Below are 21,453 nucleotides of genomic sequence, written 5' to 3'. Positions count from 1 at the left end.
TTTGTGTCAATTTCTGCCTAAAATGGCCAAGAGATCTACTTCAGTGGTTCAGAACTGTGATTGCCTTTTTCATTGGTGTTAGCCATTATCAACCCTGATGCAATAATTATTCTTGACAATTCTCCCAAGATAGTTACCCCTCTGAGTTCCCAGTTCTGATATGTAACCCTCAAGGATCATCAGCTCAAGACCTCTTTCTGCAGCCTTCATTAGGTTTTCTCAGTCTTCCAGAAGAGTTGTAGATTTCATTTGGGAACAGATGGTGAGGGCCTTTTTGCAGGACAGAGCTGGCTCTCTCACCCCCTTATGTTCTTTCCCCAGATGCCATCTTGGAGTTGGTGGTATCATGGCCAGGACTCCTCTCACTGTCATCAGCACAGGCTGCACTGGGGTCAGATTGTTCATCTGACTCTCTACTCCCCCATTGTTTTCAGAGCAGAGTGCATGTCAAAGCTGAGAGTTTAACATCCAAGGTCTTGGAGCTCCCCTTGGCACAGACTAAAGATCCATTTGTGGTTTCAGTTTCTTTAGTCCTCAGCAGCTTGGCAGCAGTCTCAGCCTTTGACATGAGTAATGCTTTGGCATAGAGGTGCACCCATCTGATCCATCCACCTAGTCTCCCTTAGAATCTGGGGTGGCCCAGGTGCTGCCTTACTTGGTGTCACTGACATTAATCTTAACATTCTAGGGTAGGATTCTAGCCTGCCAGAATACACAGGAGATGGATGAGCTTGTGCTTCTGTTCCATCCTTAAGTGACATTCTGTTTGCGGCATTAAGCCCTAACCATCAGCCCCAAGGACTGCATAGTTCTGAAGGTTTTGATCCATCCCATCAAAAAAAAAGCCTCCCTACCCCGAGTGTACAGGAAATGTACGTGTGAAAGGAAATAACTGGATTCCTTGAAAGAGTCTCTCACTGAAACTCTGATCTTTTTGAAGGGAAAGGATCCCTCCGGACTCCCCTTGAAGGCACCACATTTGGTCAAGTCATGGAATTGCAGAGATAAAAGGGGACTGGGCTTGCTGACGCCCCTTTTTGGATGAGAAAATGTTCGCTACCTTTCAGGCTTGTCCCATCTACTATCTGGGTGGTCCCTCCCACTCACTGCCAGCTAGACTTGATTGTGGAAAGGGCACAGGGAGACCCAGATGTGGTTGAACCCATTCCTTGAGGCAAGATAAAATTTTAAGACCTCACAAAGATCCTTCCTATTTGAATAAGGGCTCACTGATAGAATTCATTGTGGTTGCAGCAACCACAGAGAAGGAACTGCCAGAAGAGAGCTCTGCGGAACTTCCTCCTAATAAAGATTCCCAGATGATGGACTAATCTGTGCAACAAACCTACGCCTCAGGAACTCGCTCTCCAGGCATTAAATTGCATGTCCCATGTGACTCCGTTCCTAAAGGATCTTGCAGAACAGACTTTAGATTCCATTTGGAGACCAGGACAGAAGGAAAGTAATGGAAGCCCAGTTATCCATAATGCTGTCTATTACTAACCTGACCTTGAGACTGCTACCTAATGCAGCTTTTGACAGAGTGAGAGAAGTGGCCACCAACATAGCGATGCAGCATCATACCCGGCTGAGACTGTGCAACTTTCAGAACAACTTTAAGGCATTCTTTTGAAAAACGAATATGATGAGTTCTCATTGTTTTGTCTCAAAGTTAAGAATACTTTAATGAAGAGTCAGCAAGTAGGAAAGAGACTCTCTGCCATTGGACTTCAAAGGTTCTTTTCTGAGAATTAGACAACTAGCAAAGTTTCTGGTTTAAAAAAAATGCATTGTTTTTTCTTCTACTTTTTTTTGGACAGGCCCCCAAGTAGTAGTAGTGGTGGAGGAGTAATGGATGCCACTCTAGTGTTGAGGGGGTGGGGGTGGGGGTGGGGGCTAGAGAGCCAAGTGTTAGAAACTCCTTTTCAGGCAGACTCTTTTAGCGTTTCTGCAGTGCTGCCCGATTGTTTCCCTTTGGAGGCAGTTGGAAGAAAATTTTCCCTTCATCTACAACATTATTAGAGATTACTGGGTGAAGAAAATATCCAGAGGCTATAACAGCTTCTTTGTTTCTACCCCAGACTTACTATAGAGGCTCTTCTGGGTGTTGCACTTGATTTAACAATGGCTGCAGTGTGACAGGTTTTGTATTTTCCTCAAAAAGGGCTGTCTGAGAGGTTGCAACAGATGAGAGAGGATTGTGGGTCTACTTAATATTCTTTTTGGTTCCAAATAGCAAGGATTCAAGGGCCATCTTAGACCTCCAGGGCCTAAACACATATGTGAAAAAGTCCAAGTTCCATATGGTTACAGTGTAGTCTAGCCTTCCTCTCTTAGAGAGGGGAGACTTGATGTGCAGTATAGACCTTCAGGATGTGTATTAACATATCAAGATTACATGGCAGTCCTGAAGGTTTCTCCTCTTTGAGCTGGGAGCCAGTCACAATCTATTCCAAATGCTGCCTTTTGGTCTCAACACAGCCCCTCCCCTGAGTGTTTATGAAGTGCATGACTAGTCACAGTGCATCTCAGGCTGCAAGGATTCTGAGCATTACTGTGCCTGGATGACTGTCTCTTAACTCCAAGCAGATAGAAATCTCCAATATTGGCAAGAGACTACTTCACACGTGCCAGTCTTTGGATGTATCCATAAACTTCAAACTGTCAAGTTTGGAACCCACATGGTTGGTTATCCTATAGACAAATCATCTTAGGTCACAAAGCTACCAGAGTTGAAGTTGCTCTCTTTTTGACTGCACTTGTAGGAGCTCATCAGAACTGATATTACTCCAGCCTTTCTTATTCTTTGCTTGTCATCGTAGCAGCTCCCACCATGCTAGTCCTCCATGCTAGCTTCAGTGTTCTCAAGCTGTTCAGGTCTATTCATTACTGTGCAAGACTCTGCCCTTTGTCGCAACCATTTAAAATGGTGGATTCAATCCCCTTCTAGGCCACGATGGGAGGCTGCTTGCTTTTCTGTTACCATAGGACACATTTACCACAGACACTACCTCTCTGGGGTGAGAGGACGTTAAGAGCAGAGTACAGTCCAATGAAAGTAGTTTCAACTAGAGGTTCAAAGTCACATCAGTGTTCTGGATGTGAGAGCAATCCGCCTAGCATTGCAGGCACTTCAGGACATCCTTCCACAAGGTATGAGTTTCATCCACACAGACAACACTTTGGTGGTATGATATATCAAGAAAAAAGGAGGAAACCCCTCTAATCCACTTTGCTGGGAGGCCATGAGTGTGTGACAGAAGGCTATATCTTCAAAGTGTTTTCTAAAAGCAATGTACTTTGGGTCATAGGTTGGTACTAGGCTATCGGCCCTAGGGCCTATACAAGCCTAGCCATAACAATTCCCTTGCTATTTCTTTCCACACTATTTACTTCCCTGGACCCCTGTCTAGCAGGGTGACTGAAGTGATCCCCGGAGTGAATTTCCTTTCTCCCATCCAATTGTCAAGGTTCCTTTTTAAGCAGGCCAAAGAGGCGCTCTGCTTGACATGTATGGGCAGTCTATTCCAGAGTCTGGGGAGTCCCTGGGTCAGGAACCTATCCCTCCAGCATGTTTTTTTTTTTGTTGTGATGACAAGGTTTAGATCCCTGGAGCTCGTGGCACTGAGGGATTGGGATTTCTTTAAGTGTAGCATATCCAACCGCTCTGAGTTTGACATGGCCTTGTATGTTAAGCAGAGATCGCTTCTGAGTAGATGATTTGCGACAGAGTATAGCTGGGCTTTTTTAAGGTGGTGAGCGTAGGGCATCTGCTTTAGGCTTGTGATTCTTTTAGTGAGGTATTTCTGTGGCCTTTCCAGTTGTTGCAGATGTCTTGAGAGGTACATACCAAATGGGGCTTTGTATTCTATAATGGGTCTAATGAGGGATGAGTACAGTGGGACAATGACCTCCTTTTTTCTGAATGAATAGCCCTTAGTTTTGAGATGTGCCACATAGAAGGATTTCCTGACTGTTGTGGCGATGTGGTTATCTAAGGTGAGACCACCGTCCACCTGTGTCCCTAGGTCTGTTATCACACTTTCGGTGTTTAGTGTACTGCCACCTATGTGGTAATTCACGGGTATATGTTTTTTCCCAAAGGGGATAATTGTACATTTCTTGGCATTGAGCTTGAGCCCATGGCTCTGGCACCAAGCATCTGTTTCTGTAAGGCCCTTTTGTGGAGTATCCACATAATTTGGGGATTCAGTAATGGCTCCCAGTTTGCAGTCATCTGCGAACTTTGTTAACCAGAGTCCCTTAGTGTTGGCCTGTACTTCAGAGAAGTAGATGCCAGACAAGAGCGGTCCCAGGACTGAACCCTGAGGTACTCCACTTGTCAATTTCTGGAGCTGGAGGGAAGCAGTCTTCTAGTGTCCAAGGCTCATTTGCTGCATTCTGATGCCGAAGGAGTGGTTCCTCAACCCAGCAGTGGCAGCTGAAATATTCAACTGTTGGAGCCAGCTTTGTTGTAGTTTGTTTGCCTTTCCCCACAATACCAAATGGAGCAGCTCTTTTTCACCCTTGAACAGTCACCGAGGGGCACAGTGGTCCATCTTTGACCACCTGGTCTTCTGTATGCCTTCCCTCCTCTTTCTGTCCTGTCAAAGTTCTTAGAGGAAGCACATTGGTGCAAAGTGACAGTCATTCTCCTTGCTCCTTTTTGGCTAAGGCATATATGACTTCCTACTCGACTACTACTTCTGACCCTCCCTCCGTGGTTTCTGGATCCACAACTGGATCTTTTTTCAGTCATTAGGCAAGCCTAACCCAACATGAAGTTCATCAAGTTAACTGCTTAGTTTCTCCAATTCCGTGATTGCCAGTGATCCTGTGTTACCCTTGAGAGTAGTACAAATCCTAATTGCTTCCCAAAGCAATTTACAAAAAAACTGTACAAACGTAAATGGGGAAAGACTTGCCCACTGGACTATGGATAAAAGTTTGGACATTCTCTGCTTTAATTTTTTCTGTACTACAAGTTTTACAAGTATGTTTGATTATGGAGTTACTCAACCGTTACAGTCCAGTTAGCAGATATTTTGAACTACCTTCCATGGTTGCCCTCTCTCTCTATGTAGCTTCCCTTAAGATATGCAAAGCCTCTTTGAAGGGTACCTTTCTACTGACACCACCCATCAAAGATCCTAATCCACCTTGGGATCTTCCTTTGGCACTTCAAGCTTTGACTGAAAACAAGTTTTGAGCCTGCTTCATCTCTCAAATATCTGTCATTGACAACCTTATCTGTGGTAGCAATCACTTCAGCAAAGAGTACTTAATGAGTTGCAGGCTTTATATTGCAAATAGCCTGCTTCATTTTCCACAAAGGCCTGGTTACACTGACCATATCCCTTCTTTGTACATAACGTGGCCTCAGGGCAACATTGAAAAAGTTTGTTCATATGCCTGATGTTCATGTTTCACTGTTGTAGTCATCACATTTGGGTTATCTGCTTGCAGGTAGCCATCAGTCGGCCCGAATACCGGTCTTGGGATTTCTGTGTCAGTTGCTTTCGCCTCTTCCATGACATCAGGTCATCGGGGGTATAAAACATCAACTTTTCTTGCCACACAGGAGCCCAAAGCAGAAGCAGTTCGCAAGTGCCGGTCGGCTGCAACCTGAAATTTTCATTTTTCAAGTTTCAAAGCTGAAGTCTTCTAAAGCTTAGTACCCCATTGGGGATCCTTTTTTCTTGCTCTAACCGATGTCAGAAAAAGTTAACAATTGTCTTGCCTGTGGAAAGCTAATAACTCATATTTTCATTCTTACTGCGTCACCTGTTTAGGCCCAGACCACGACATCCCTCGCGGTCAGTTTTGTGCATTGTTCAATGCCCGAACTATTGTCATCGGGCTATTTTTGCCTCTAAACTCTTTCGGTATCGTTCTCCGTATTCCAAAATGACTTCAATAAGCCATCCGACTACCGATCTTCCGAAAAAAAAACATAAGGATAAAGACCGAGACGGACCGCATAGGTCCAAAACTCCCGACAACGCTTCCGTTAAGCTAGTCGCCAGTCCGTCGGTACTCAGGTGCTTTCGGAGCCCGTTACCTGCTTCTACAGATTCGCAGGCCACTACTGAGACTCATTCGGAGTCAGTTATGCTGTGAGATGCTTCTTCAACTATGGAACTTGCGGATGTCTCTACCTTGGATGGGTCTGGAGCAGCTGTGCAGGCACTGGCTTCTGAGGGTGTATTAAGACCTTCCGATGTTCGCATTAAACCAACTACTTCGTTAATGACTAAAAGTACCGAATTTCTCAGGCCCAGAGTTCGCACTATGCCTAGGAAACAGACGACCAAAGCGGATTATGAAGCTTCCATGCCATAGAAACAAATGCTTAGAATGGCTGAAGACCTTATTACTTTAATTAGGGAAGCCTGCCTTCCCCCTCTAAAAGACAAAGAATTGATTTTTCCTTCTGATTCTACAGACCATGAGTCCGATGACTCTGACCCCTGTGATTACCAGGACCTACCCTTATTTACCTATGAGGATTCAGATGCAGAGGATTCCATTCCCTCTGCCCCCCCCCCCCAAGGACTTTTCTTTCAGTGAAACCTTGCATATCCTAAGAGAGCGTTTCCACTGGGAATGCCAGGACTACCCACAGCCCAAAAAGAGACTTGAGGGAATTTTTAGACTTGTCTCAGTATAGGCCTCTAGCTATACCCCCTGTCCTGGGTATTGTAGATGATGTCATCATGGCATCCAGTCTTACCCCTGATACTTTACCACCAGCTCCTTGAAAGCCTGACAGATAGAGTAACTGACTCTGTCGAATTTGTCTTTAAAAATTCTACTGCGGATCTCGAGACCATTTCCCAGGGACCTAAAGGTATTAAGGCTAGTACAGCCAAAAACCTTACCCCTTCGGACAAGGATTCTAGGGCGCTAGACAAATGGGGTAAGAAAGTATAAACCTCTGCAACTCTTGCCATCAGGGCTTTAAATTGCCAGTTTCACATGTTGAAGTACCATCAGCATATTATTGAACTAATTAAACAAAATGTTATTGATTCCTGATTGTGCAGAAAATAAAGACTTACAAGAGTTAATGCATTCTGTAAACCAAGTTGGTAAACCTACTTTGCAGTGTGGTTTTGATGCCTTAGAAGCATCTTGCAGGGCTGCTGTCACTGGGTTTGTTCTGAAAAGGCATGCTTGGCTAAAGGAACAAATCTTGTCAGACCATGTCAAAGCAAAATTACTAGATGCTCCATTAAACCAAGAATGTTTGTTTGGCTCAAAAGCAGAAGTTCTTAAAAGATGGAGGAAAAAGCTAAATCTATGCAAACTGTTAGATTTCTTACAGGTACAACCACCTAGATTCAGTAGGTATTGGCCTTCAAAAAACTGGTCCTTTCCAGTCCCTCTCAGACCTCAGTCTAAACCCAGGGGCAACAGACCACAAAAACTACAGTCACAGGGTATGCACAGATCTAAACAATGGGAGTGCTCCCTCCTCAAAAAGAGGGAGTGGTAAACCACCCCATTATGGAAAAAGTTCACAATGACTTGTCCTTCATCCTTCCCAGCCATGACCAAGTACTTACACCCCTAGGAGGAAAACTCACCCTGCATGCAAAAAACTGGGAGTATATTACCTAGAAGCGATGGGTCTTAAACATTGTATCCCAGGGATACAGATTGTACTTCCACTCACTGCCAACCCCAAGCGGATTGCCAGACCTTCCTCTAAACCAGTGTGCAGAGGCCCAAAAGCAAGTACTTTATGTTCTCAGTATCAGGGCTATTGAACTTGTTCCAACAGAGCAAAGGGGACAGAGTTTCTACTCCAGACTGTTCCTGGTGCCCAGAAAAGAGAACTCTTGGCACCCTATTCTGGATCTGCCCACTCTCAACACCTTCCTGGTAGTACCAAAATTCAAAATGCTTACTCTCCAGCAGCTGCTTCTTATGCTAGCTAAGGACTCCTGGCTAGTCACCCTAGACTTAAAAGAAGCTTATCTGCACATCCCTGTAAGGGAATCTTGCAGGAAATATCTACGTTTCAGGGCAGGCTCTATGCACTATCAGTTCTCTGCACTTCCCTTTGGCTTATCTACTGCACCCAGGGTATTCACAAAGTGCCTGGCTCCAGCCGTTGCATACTGCAGGCAGAGAAATATTCAAATTTACCCATACTTGGACGATTGCCTGATTCAGGCGGACAGTCAGGAATTGCTACTTCAGCACCTGACGTTTGTAAAGAGACTCCTAACTTCTGTGGGGTATACCATCAACGAAAATAAATCACATCTGGTTCCCAGCCAAAAGATTGTATTCCTAAGAGCAAGCTTGAACACAAGTTTCCCAGATGGCATTCCTCACTCCAGAAAAGCAGGTTTATTTAACAAATTACTTCAAACTACTGGCCACCCAAATCCAGCTATCTGCAAGAAAAATACTGCAAGCCCTAGGGTTCGTGGCCTCGTGCATTCGACTAATTCTATATGCAAGACTGCATATGAGGAAACTTCAATGGTACTTAAAAAGTCTCTGGTGTCAACATTATCAGGACCTGGAAACAGTGATCATTCCTTGCCTAAGGACAGAGTTCCTCTGGTGGGCAGAGGCTTGCAACCACAACAAGGGACTCCCTTTCACTCAATCCCCCACCACCCAAACCCTGACAGCAGACGTATCAAACTATGCATGGGAGGCTCACATGGCAGGCAAATGCATTCAAGGCAAATGGAGCCCAGGACAAATTCACCTGTGGTGGTGCGATAGCGTTGTCGCCTCACAGTAAGACGCTGTCTGGTTCGATTCTCAGCTAGAGCGTCTTCTGTGTGGAGACATGTGTGAATGGGCGTACCTTCATTGAAGGTTGTGTCAGGGCTGGCAACTTGGCACGTAAAAATCTACTGCCAATCATTAGCGGACCGGAGTTCCGCTGTGGCGACCCCTAACCGGGAAAAAGCCGAAAGACACAACATCAATCAAAAAGAAATGTTAGCTGTACAGAATGCACTGACAGCCTCCAAATATCTTATCCTGCCAGGACAACTCTAGATAAAGACAGACAACACCACAGTTATGTGGTAAATAAACAAGCAGGAGGAACTCATTCCTACCCACTTTGCAGGTTAGCCATGGCTCTGTGGAATACAATTTTGAGCAATCAAGTGCACCTACAAGCTCAATTCCTGCCAGGCAAACAAAATTCACTGGCAGACGACTTAAGCAGAAGTGTAATGGACCCACACGAGTGGAAACTGGAACCCAACTCATTCAAACTTCTGATACACAGGTGGGGGACACCAGAGGTGGACCTCTGCTTCCCCCCAAAACCATCAACTGAGCAAATTTTGCACCAGAAATCCTTACAGCCAAGTATGGAAAGTGGATGCCCTATCCTTTACATTGGAAAACCTCTCCATCTATGCCTTTCCCCCTGTGCCCCTCCTTTCAAAAGTACTACTCAAGATCAAACAGGACAGGCCAATGACTATCCTTATTGCACCAGACTGGCCAAGCCAGCACTAGTACCCACTCCTGTGCAGACTAACAGCAGTGCCTCCCTGGCACCTACATCAGACCCCCTCTCTGCTGTCCCAGCAGGAGGGACAGATTTTGCATCCTCTGCTGCAAACCCTGAACCTGGCAGCCTGACTTATTCCCTGAATACATCACCAGCACTCCTCAACAAACAGATGCTGGATGTTATCCTTGAGGCCAGGAGGCCTAGTACTAGGAAATCCTATTCAGAAAAGTGGAAATGATACTGTTCTTGGAGCCAGTCTCAAAACACAGCCGTGCCCACCTTACCTCACATCCTAGATTATCTAGCAGAGCTGCTCCACAAAGGCCTATTCTCATCAATTAAGATTCATGCCTCTGCCTTCTCATCCCATTACAATACTGAGACTCCCCTCTTCTCTCACCCTCTGATCAAACAGTTCCTGAGAGGAGCTAACAATTTAAGACCCCCAAGTAGAGCTCCCACTTCTGCCTGGGACCTTACCTTTGTACTAGAGAAGGTCACGCTCCCCCCTTTTTGAGCCTGCTGCTACAGCAGAGTTACAATTCCTCTCTTGGAAAACAGCCTTACTTCTAGCCATCACTTCAGCAAGAAGAGTGTCTGAGTTACAGGCCCTTAATGGCTGTGGAACCCTCTCATTATCTTCCATGCGGACAGGGTTTCCCTCGGACTAACCCATCATTTATGCCCAAGGTGGTATCCAGTTTGGCTTTAAACCAATCGATCCATTTACCAACTTTTTTTTCCTAATCCTCAGAATAAAGGGGGAAGGATCCTGCACTTCTTGGAAGTGCACAGACAGCTCATGTTCTACCTTGGCAGGACTAAACCTTTCAGAAAATCTGACCAGCTGCTAGTCAGCTTTGCTACATGGACAGAGGTCAAGGCCATTTCAAAGCAAACAATTTCTAAATGGATAGCACACTGCATCCATTTGTGCTGCAAACACCATGGAAAACCTACCCCACAGGGGATCAGACCTCATTCCACTAGGGCTACCTCAACCTCTACAGCATTTCTCAGGGGTGTCCCTACTAGGGGCATCCTGGAAGCTGCAACCTGGAGTTCTGTACACACCTTCACCAAGCACTACCACTTACCTATCTTTTCTAAATCCAGAGCTGGATTTGCCACAGCAGTCTTATAAGGCCTGCTAGCCAGCCCTAATACTTCTTGACTGCGTCCACCCTTCCTCAGCTTTGGGAGTCAACCCAAGTGTGATGACTGCAATAGTGAAACACGCCGAAGAACATAGTACAGTTGTGTACACTTAACATAAATGTAGATGTTCGAGTGTATTCACTGTTGCAGTCCTGGTTACCCTCCTTCCAGCCCCCTGTATTTTCTATACCTTCTACCTATCCTCTTTTTTGGCCATATCTTATGGAAATGGTATTTATTTTTACTGGAGGTGTCCCACACCATGTGATTGCTTCCTATTTTGGAGGCTCCTAACATTTGGGGCAAGAAAAACTGATGTCATGGCGTTGGCTGCATGTTTTATACCCCTGACAACCTGACATGGAAGAGGAGGCAGCATCTGACACAGAAATCCCAAGAATTGGGTTATCTGCCTGCAGGTAGCCCTCAGTCGGCCCGAATACCAAAGTGTGATGAATGCAACAATGAATACAATAACATCTACATTTATGGTAAGTGTACACAACTGTACTTTTTCTTTCCATACCATCCTAATCAAGGTATGTGTGCTGCCTGCTTTAGATGTAGGGTTGCCATCTTTCGTTGTGGCAAAAACTGGACTTAGGCCACACCTCTTGTACCTCCCACAACCCAGCCATACCCCACCCATTTCACGACATCATCATTACATCAGACGAGGACGCCTTCTTTATCTGCTTGCAATGCCTTTTTTTCTGTGCTTTTTGCAAAAAAAAAAAAAACCCACGACATAGAAAATCTGCTGGTTTAACCAACTTTGGTAGTCAATTTCTTCTTTTGAAACAGAATACCAGAGTTTGTACAGTGTTTTCCGGACTAATGGAGAATCTATTCGATTTCTGGATAGTCTGGATAAAAGTGGATAGGTGGATGTGCAGCTCCAAATGAGAGTCTGTCTTCACTGGACTTAGAAAAGCACAATCAGCTTTTCATATTCTTTTCAAAAGCCAAACTAGGATCAAAATTCACCAAGGTTTCTCTGTATAGATGGCTGTCAGATCTGTTTTAATCTCTGTAGCCTTTTTCAGGCACTTGTCTGTAGATGACATCTGTACTACAGCAGTGTGGTCAGCAATGCATGCCTTCATCAAGCAGTGTAAACTTGACTAAACTTATATCAAGGTCTAGGGCTGTCTTCGGTTCTCCACTCTAAAGGTTATCTTGCCATGATGCCACCTAGGATGAAAGGTAGCTAGGGAATCTGTCCTGACTATTAAGAATCAAGAGAGAAGGGATAACTTAGGCTACAAAAGTTAAATAATTAGCATAACACTAGATCCTTTCCATCCATCTTCATGTCCTCCCTTTCATACCCCTTCCAAACCGACATATATCCAACTAGAGGGTGGATAACTCAACCATCATGATGGATGGAGTGATAACGAGGATGTATCATTATAGGTATATAACTTTTGTTTGTTAATGCAGCAATGATTTTTTTCTGTTTGAACATGTACAATTATGGTAAGTCTTTACATAGATATACTTTTGTTATACTAATGAAGCAGTCAGCATTTGTATTCAGTTTAAATGAAGGCTGTTACCCTTCAGGTGGTAAAACAAAATACTGACACGATAATAAATCAGGCAGTCCCCTTTACTGAAATCAGGAGTTAGAGTTCCAGTGAAATTTAATGGAAACATTGACTGCTTTTCTTTGCAGGCAAATATGTATGTTTCATCTGTGTTCCTTCAGTCAGAACTGACTTATTCTAGGTAAACTCTGTGAAAGTTTAGAAGTATAGATTGTTTTGTTTGAATGTGCTGCACCTTATGAGGAGGTTATGCAAGAACTCTTTGATTCACCATACTTTTTTTTCCAGTAGCTTTGGCATCCTCAGAGATGGAGTAATTATGTTGGGATGGGCAAAGCACTCTGCATTAGAGATTTGAATGTAGATTGTGTGTATGTATTTTTATTTTGAGTTCGTTTGTAGTGGGTCAGTGTGATAATGTTGAGTCCCGAAGACTGGTTCAAGCTGTGTGGTTTTTTTTTATAATGAAGAGTATGCATGCTGGCCTTTCATTTAAATTGTGTTCTGTATTTGCACATTTATGTTCTTTTTAGTAAAAAGATTTTCAGTTTTTCTTATGTTTCTTCATTTATTGTGCAAGTTTATCATAAAGTGCAGTATAATGTTACAGAAGGACTGAAAGTGCTCAATTCTGAAAGCTGCAATAGAACTTTTCAATATATGTAGCTCTCATATTTAAGGTAAATATGAAAGTAATTCCTTGAACATTGACAAACCCAAAATAGTTTCTGTGTAAAACACTGGGAAACTAACAAAAAAATATATGTATAATATATATGGTCTTTCCCTCTTTGTTCAGAAGCTTTTAGATGCTTGGAGAAATCTAGGAAGGGAGAGGGAGGACAGGAATGGTAGTGTGAGGGCTTCCTTTCAGAACTGTGTAAAGTTGTAGCAATTCTGCATGATGTTCATCGTGTTACACTGCTGCAGTCATTACACTTGGGTTATCCTGCCATCAGGCGGTTCCCCAGTCGGCCTGAGTTCCAAAGTCTTGGTCCGGCATCAGTTGCTGTCGCCTCCTCCCTGACGTCAGTGCGACAGGGGTATACAAGATGCAGCCAACGCCATTTTCTTCAGTCTTTCTTGCCATGCGGTGCCCGAAGCAAAAGCGGTTCACAAGTGCCGGTCGGCCGACTCCTGAGATTTTCATTCCGAATCCAGAACCGAAGTCTTCTACAAAGCTAAGTACCCCGTTGGGGAAACTTTTTCTTGCTTCAGACCGATGTCAGTTAAAGTTAATAACTGTATTTCTTGTGGGAAGCAAGTACCTCATAAGGATTTCCATTCCTATTGTATCCCATGCTTAGGCCCAGACCACGACGTCACTGGTTGTCGGTTTTGTGCTAGGTTTAACAAGTGCACTATTAATTTTGACCGACATTATTTTGGCAGAAAATTCAATTACACCATGCCGTTGGAACTTCCAACGACAGGAATACATAAAAAGCGCAAAGACAAGGACAGGCATCCGAGGCCCAAAACTGACGACGAGGCCTCTTCTAGGCCGGTCGCCGGTTCTCCGGTTTTCAGCAAGGCGCTTTCGCAGCCTCTGATGTCCGCTTCTGCAGAACCACAGGCCGCCTCAGACTCCCACATGGAGCTGGCTGGGCCTTCGGATGCACAAGTTTTTCAGCCTACCAAAACTAACCCTTCAGAGGGAACCGAAGTAGCTGAGCAATCCACAGCTTCAGAGGGTGTTTTCAGACCTATTCAGTTAAGCATTAAACCCTCTGCTAAGTCTAAGCCTCCCTTAAAAACAAAGAAACAAATATAGCATTCTCCAGGACAGGCCTCCATGCCTAAGAAACAAATGCTCAAAATGGCCTAAGACCTTATCACCCTGATCAGGGGGTCCCACCCCCCCACCTGATAAAAGGCCCAGACAGGATGCAGACTATGAATCATCCCACCAGGTGTCCATTTCTTCAGATTCATCCTCAGACCTAGAATATTCTTTACCCCCTTATGAGGATTCTGATGCTGAGGAATCAATTCCATCAGCCTCTCCGCCTGAGGACTACTCCTTTGGGGAAACCTTACATACCATGAGGGAGCATTTCCATTGGGAAGGCCAGGATTACTCAGAATCCAAGAAAAGGCTCAGAGACTTCCTTTTATTACCTTAACACAGACCCCTTGCTATTCCGCCAGTGTTAGATATTGTGGATGATGTGTATACTGAATCCAGCTTAAATCCTGACTCCTTACCTCCAGCCCCAGTTAAACCTGATAGTTATTACAGAGTCCCTGACTCGCACAAATTTCTGTATAAAAGCCCTGTCGCTGACCCTGAAACTATTTCTCAGGGACTCAAAGGGAAGGCCTCATCAGCAAAAAACCCAGTTTCCTCTGACAGAGATTCCAGAGCAATGAGAGCCTTAAATTGCCAGTTTCACATGCTAAAATATCGGCAATTTTTGATGTCTTAGTTGAAACAAAAAATGCTTCCAGATTCAGATCCTCCTAATTTTAAAGAAATGCAGGATTTATTGCATGCAGCTGAACAAGTGGGAAAACATACTTTGCAATGTGGTTTTGATTCTTTAGAGGCCTCCTGTAGAGCAGCAGTCACAGGCTCTGTCATTAGAAGACATGCTTGGTTAAAAGAACATACGTTACCAGATCATGTTAAAGCAAAATTATTGGATGCACCTTTGCAGCGGGATGTGTTATTTGGAGTTAAGGCAGAAGAGGTATTAAAGAAGATCGAGGATAAGGCAAAATCTATGCAAATGGTGAAGGATTTCTTACAGGTTCAGCCTCCTCGATTTAGCAGAAATTGGCCAACAAAGAATTGGTCCTTTCCAGTTACAGACAGACCTCAAAGGGGCAGATACAGATGTCCAAGAGGTAGAGGTCAACCACAAGGTCCTTACAGGCCTCGACAATGGGGTGCACCAGGCCAGAAAGAAGGGGAAGACAGGCCCCAACCATATAAAAAGCAGCCTCAATGACTTTCCACTACAGCTGCCAAACACCTCTCTCTTGGCAGCCCCCTTAGGAGGAAAACTGGCACTTTTCTATCACAATTGGCATTGGATCACCAAAGACAAATGGGTTCTCAACATTGTATCTCAAGGTTACAGGTTCCACTTTCACACTCTACCCAGGTTAAATGGAATGCCAAATCTGCTACCAAATCAATGGGCAGAGGCTCAAAAACAAATTACAGCATTCATGGACATGAGAGCTATTCAGAAGGTACCACCACAGGAGCAAGGACAAGGATTTTACTCAAGACTCTTTCTGGTTCCCAGAAAGGACAAAGCCTGGAGGCCCATTCTGGATCTTTCTTCTCTAAACACTTACCTGGATGTTCCGAAATTCTAAATGTTAACACTACAGCAGTTTCTTCCCATGCTGGGCAAGAAAGCTTGGCTCGTGACCTTGGACCTCAAGGAGGCATACCTGCATGTCCCTATCAGACAAAACTGCAGAAGATACCCCAGATTCATAGCTGGTTCAATGCACTTTCAATTCTCTGCACTGCCCTTTGGCTTATCTACTGCGTCCAGGGTCTTCACAAAGTGCCTGGCACCAGTAATTGCATTTTGCAGACTGAAAGGAATTCAAATTTATCCGTACCTGGACGACTGCCTGATTCAAACAGAGAGCAAGGACATTCTTCTAAAGCATCTGGCGTTTGTAAAAAAGTTGCCTGGGGTACACAGTAAACAAAAAGAAATCAAAACTAGTGCCCTCACAAGAGATAATATTCCTGGGTGCCAGCTTGAACACAACGGCCCAGATGGCTTATCTCACGCCAGACAAGCAAGGATAACTGACTCAATACTTTCAATTGATGGCAACAAAGACCCAATTCCCTGCAAGAAAAATTCTGCAGGCCTTGCGTTACATGGCATCTTGCATACTACTAATTCCATATGCCAGACTGCATATGAGGAAACTACAGTGGAACCTAAAGAGTGTATGGTCTCAACACTGTCAAAGTTTGGAAACAGTTATACCACTAATTCCTTGCCTTCTACAGGAGTTTCGATGGTGGGCTCAAGCTTGTCACCTCAACAAGGGACAGCCTTTTACTCAACCCACAGCCAGGCAAACACTGACAACAGATGCATCGGATTATGCCTGGGGAGCACACATGGCAGGAAAATGTATTCAGGGCGAGTGGCCCGCAGAACAAAGGCATCTTCACATCAATCAAAAAGAGATGCTAGCTGTACAAAATGCCCTTATAGCTTTCAAGGACCTGCTGCATCCAGGACAACTATTACTAAAGACAGACAACACCACAGTTATGTGGTACATAAACAAGCAAGGGGGCACACACTCCTACCCCCTCTGCAGACAAGCCATGACCTTGTGGAACACAGCTCTAGACTACCAAGTTCATCTGCAAGCACAATTCCTGCCAGGAGAGAAAAACACACTGGCAGACGACTTAAAGCAGAAACATCATGGATTCCCACGAATGGGAATTGAATCCACAAATATTCAGAATGATAACACAGAAATGGTGGAGCCCGGACATAGATGTTTGCATCCCCAATGAACTGCCAGCTACAGAAATTCTGCACAAGGAGTTACCATCCACAAGCATGGAAAGTGGATGCCCTCTCATTCAGCTGGAAAAACCTACAAGTATACACTTTCCCACCTCTACCTCTCCTTCCAAAGGTACTCATAAAAGCCAGGCAAGAAGAGCCAAAGATGATCCTGATTGCACCAGACTGGCCACACCAGCACTGGTACCCAATCTTAAAGAACTTCGCACAAGAACCACCCTGGATTTTGCCTCAAATCCCACATTTGCTAACTCAGCACAACAATCAGATACTTCACAGCCAGCTAAAGACCTTAAACCTAGCTGCATGGAAAATTCCTTAGGCAAGCAAGCATTGCCTCTCTCCAAAGCTGTTATGGATGTCATTCTGGAGGCCAGAAGGCATAGTACCAGGAAAGCCTATTCGGATAAATGGAAGAGATTCTGTGCCTGGAACCAGGCTCACAGCCTTGACCCTCTTGTCCCAAACATTCCTCAGATACTACAATATTTAACTGAGATGCTGGACAAGGGCCTCTCCTTTTCATCCATCAAGATCCACACCTCTGCCATTTCTGCTCATTACAACACGGATCCACCAATTTTCTCTAATCCTTTGCTCAAACAGTACCTCAGAGGGGCTAAAAACATAAGACCACCCCATAGAGCACCTACTCCAACTTTGGATCTCAACTTTGTTTTGGAAAAATTAACTTTACCGCCTTTTGAGCCAGCTAACACAGCAGAATTAAAATATATCTCCTGGAAAACTGCTCTGCTGCTGGCAATAACATCAGCACAAAGAGTTTCAGAATTACAGGCACTAATGGTAGTGGAACCTTTCCTCATTTTCCACCAGGACAGGGGTGTCTTTAAGAACTAACCCTACCTTTATGCCAAAGGTGGTATCAAGTGTGGCTCTAAACCAAACTATTCACTTGCCAACATTTTATCCAAAACCACAGAATAAAGGGGAGAGACTACTGCATTCTTTGGACATTCACAGGCAGTTATGCTTCTACTTGGACAAAACCAAAGCTTTCAGAAAATCTGAGCAATTATTGGTAGCATATGCTGCAGGAGCACAGGGAAAAGCCATTTCAAAACAGACCATTTCAAAATGGATAGGACATTGTATACGTTTCTGCTATACACACCATGGGAAACCTGTACCTAGCAGCATTAGATCTCACTCCACCAGGGCAACAGCCACTTAAACTGCCTACCTCAGAGGAGTATCTACCAAGGATATTTTGGAAGCAGCAACATGGAGTTCTGTGCATACCTTCACCAAACATTACCATTTGCCTTTATACTCCAAATCCAGAGCTGGCTTCGCCACTGCTTTGCTGCAGGGCCTTATAGCCACTCCTAATGCCTTATAGAACCAGCCACCCTACCTCAGCTTTGGGATTCCACCCAAGTGTAATGACTGCAGCAGTGTAACACGATGAACATAGTACAGTTTTGTACCTACCATAAATGTAGATGTTCGAGTGTAAACACTGCTGCAGTCCAGGTTACCCTCCCTCCTTCCCCTTTTACTTGTTGGTACGTACCTATGTCTTCTACCCTTTACTACCTATGGGGAGTATTTGCTGGTAACTGAAAATTGTTGTTTGCTTTTCTTATGTATACTTTACTAGCAATTTGAATTGCCTACCTATTTGGGGGCACCTGACATCTGGGGCAAGAAAAACTGAAGAAAATGGCGTCGGCTGCATCTTATATATCCCTGTCGCACTGACGTCAGGGAGGAGGCGACAGCAACCAACGCCGGACCAAGACTTTGGAACTCAGGCCGACTGGGGAACCGCCTGACGGCAGGATAACCCAAGTGTAATGACTGCAGCAGTGTTTACATTCTAACATCTATATTTATGGTAGGTACAAAACTGTACTTTTTCTCACCTAGTAATTTTTCTTTCTTTATATTTTCAGACCATTCTTCCAGCAGCTGCCCAGGATGTGTACTACAGGGATGAAATTGGGAACATTTCTACTAGTCACCTTGCTGTTCTTGATGACTCTGTTGACATGGAAATCCGTCCCCGATTCCCACTGTTTGGGGGTTGGAAAACTCACTATGTCATTGGGTACAACCTTCCAAGCTATGAGTATCTCTACAACCTTGGTATGTGCCTTTCTTTTGACAACATGCTTTTTAGCTCCGTGCCTTGCTTGAAGAGGATTTCCCCATTTGTAAATGGTTATCTCTTGGTTAAGCATTATGTTCTGTGGTTGTATTGGAAAATGTAGGGGCAGGATTGGTCACACTTTTGGGCTCTTCCCTTCTAGTTACTTAATATGCACATGTGAATAAATCATTTTTGACTGTTTGCCTTGTTAACTGTGCTTTTGTAGCATCTGTCATAAACACAGGATCGCATAGAAAGTTGGGAAAAGACATCTAAATTAGGGTAACCTTGTGTTATAAAGCTCTAAAGTGCATTAAATTCATAAAAAAATGAAACTAATTTCTTTTGTTGCCAGGACTTCAAATTTTATGGGTGCAGGGATAGCTGGAGCCTGTTCTCGCAACCAGAGGGCATAAGGCAGTGAGTGTCATAGATGGGGTGCCAGACTGGCAATACATGCAAAATGAATGGGTGCAAACATAGACACATACACGAGCACACACATAAATGCACACTATGTAGACATCTCTTGGTAGATGTGTTAAGGAAAGAATATAACCCAGCAAGAAACTGCACTTCTGTGCAGACATGGGGAATGTGCAGACTGCTGTATAGAAGGCAGCTTGATTATTTTTTCTTTTTATGTTTGGATGCGTTCTGAAAACTAAATTATGTCTTTAAAATCAAACTGTTTTGTAATATTGTATCTGAAGTAGTTTACTTTATTTGGTCTTCAACCTGTCGGGATACTGTATCCGTATCTGATCCGAGCCGGCAATCTTACTCGCATCTGCTCCAAGCTCCTCCCCTTACCCATAATACACCTACACTTTCTTCCAACCCCCAGATCTCATTTGCCACGGCTAGCTGAAGCATCGTGATCTCCAGAGCTCCAAGTAGTAAGTGGGTATTAAAGTCTTTTTTCTCTACTAACCTTAGGATAGTTATAGTATAGGTTCCCCTTTCTCCTCCCCTCGCTTGATGCATCGAGTGTTCAATATTTAATGTTGTTTAGCTTAATTTTAGCATAGTTTGTGAGTGTATTTGCTTCCCCTTCCCCCTCAGTGTGTTCTGTGTTTGTGATGAGTGGTGTTTTTTAGTGAGGAAAATAATTATTTTTTCTTGTTTTTCCACCGATATTATGGCTGATAAGCTGGTGTTTAAAAGGTGCACTGAGTGCGGCCATAAGTTGGCCAGAGCAGATGGCCACACTCTGTGTAATGTGCTTGGGCGTGGCCCACCTTAGTACAGACTGCTCTATATGCACTGGTTTTAACCCGTGCGCAATCAAGGACAGGAAGGCTAAGTTGGCTCTGAAAGGCCTTCTTCCCACTTCTGAGGCGGTTGCCTAGGCTTCGGTCACAGCGGCTGCTGTGGCCGCCTCTCCTTCTCTTACTTCTCCTCCCTCCCAGGCTGGGGCTCAACCTCCCGTTTCAAAGCCTGTGGAAGTGGAGCAGAAAAGGGGCAGAGAAAAGGAGAGAGAGAGAGAGAGAGAGCCAAAACCTGTAATGGAGAAATGCAAGAGATCTCTGGACCTCCCTTCACCTGTTAAAACCCATAGGATCCATGACTACCCCAAACCCCCCCCCCCTCCCCGGCTCTGATCACTGAGATTTTCCCCGGAGCCGGAGGAGACGCTCTTTATCTAGGGCCTCTGTGCCCTGACCCGTAAGGTCAGAGTCTGTGGCCTTGTCGAGGTCCACTCGGTCCTTATCGGATGTCAACATGGATAAAATTATGAGGTTCATTCGTACTCTTATCCAGATGAGGGTCTTGCCAGCCCCCTCTCCCTCAGGAGGGGGGAGCTCACTACATTTTTTTCAACAGATTTCTCCTTCTTCGATCCATCCACTGGGTTAGGAATACTCTGATCCGAGGATGGCTTTAGTTAGGGGGTTGGCGCCGACGGTACCTGCTTCGACACCAACAGCTGCTTGGAGCGTGTTGGATCCGACTAGTTTGGATCCGAGACGCTCTCTGAGCCGGCGCTTGGGTGTCTGATCAGAGGGAGTGGAACTTTTTTCATCGGCTCCGCCTTTGTCTGACCAAGTTCCCTCCCTCAGTCCACTTCAGGCCCGGCTCCGATTCTTTCGTCTGACCTGGGGAGACTGGCTTCCTTATTGGTTACACAGGAGGTTCGTTCTCCCTCTGCGTTTGATGTGGTAGAAAGGGTTCTCTCCACTGGATCGAGACCCCTGACTGTCCCCTCAGACTCCTACCTGACCTCTTCGGCTCTTTCTACGATTACCATAATTTTACCAGAGGGCCAACCCATGCTCGAGGAGCCCCAGATGGTTCCCCCCCGCGGAACAAGTGTCTTGCGAGTTCCCCCTGAAGAGCCCCACTGGAGATTGTACTTCGCAAGCAGGCATGCAAAAGGAGGCACTTGGACCCCCCCCCAGTCCCTCACCGAGGATACGGACTTGGATGATGGGGAAGGGTTCCCCCAGGTCACCTCTTGAGGATGTCTCCTTTGGCGACATCATGGAAATCCTTCACCAGAGGGGAGATTGGTCTGCCCCCAAACCTTCTTCTGATGAGTCCGTGCTCCTGGAGGCTTTTGGCACGGGCCCATCTACTTCCTGGGTGTCCCTG

At 44.9% G+C, this 21,453-nt stretch overlaps 1 protein-coding gene across 1 annotated transcript in view; it reads left to right on the top strand.

Annotated features, from left to right (window-relative positions):
- Positions 1–21,453, top strand: part of RPN1 (ribophorin I) — a 937,203-nt gene that overhangs the window by 318,486 nt on the left and 597,264 nt on the right. The window contains exon 5 of the mRNA XM_044078412.1: positions 18,662–18,854. Coding sequence (XP_043934347.1) covers positions 18,662–18,854 — 193 coding nt within the window. The remainder of the gene's footprint in view (positions 1–18,661; positions 18,855–21,453) is intronic.

Source organism: Protopterus annectens, chromosome 7.part0, assembly GCF_019279795.1.
Source record: "Protopterus annectens isolate FY-2018-M chromosome 7.part0, PAN1.0, whole genome shotgun sequence".
NCBI classification, from domain to species: domain Eukaryota; kingdom Metazoa; phylum Chordata; order Ceratodontiformes; family Protopteridae; genus Protopterus; species Protopterus annectens.
Note: the sequence above shows the minus strand (reverse complement) of the source record. Positions and strands in the feature narration are given on the sequence as shown.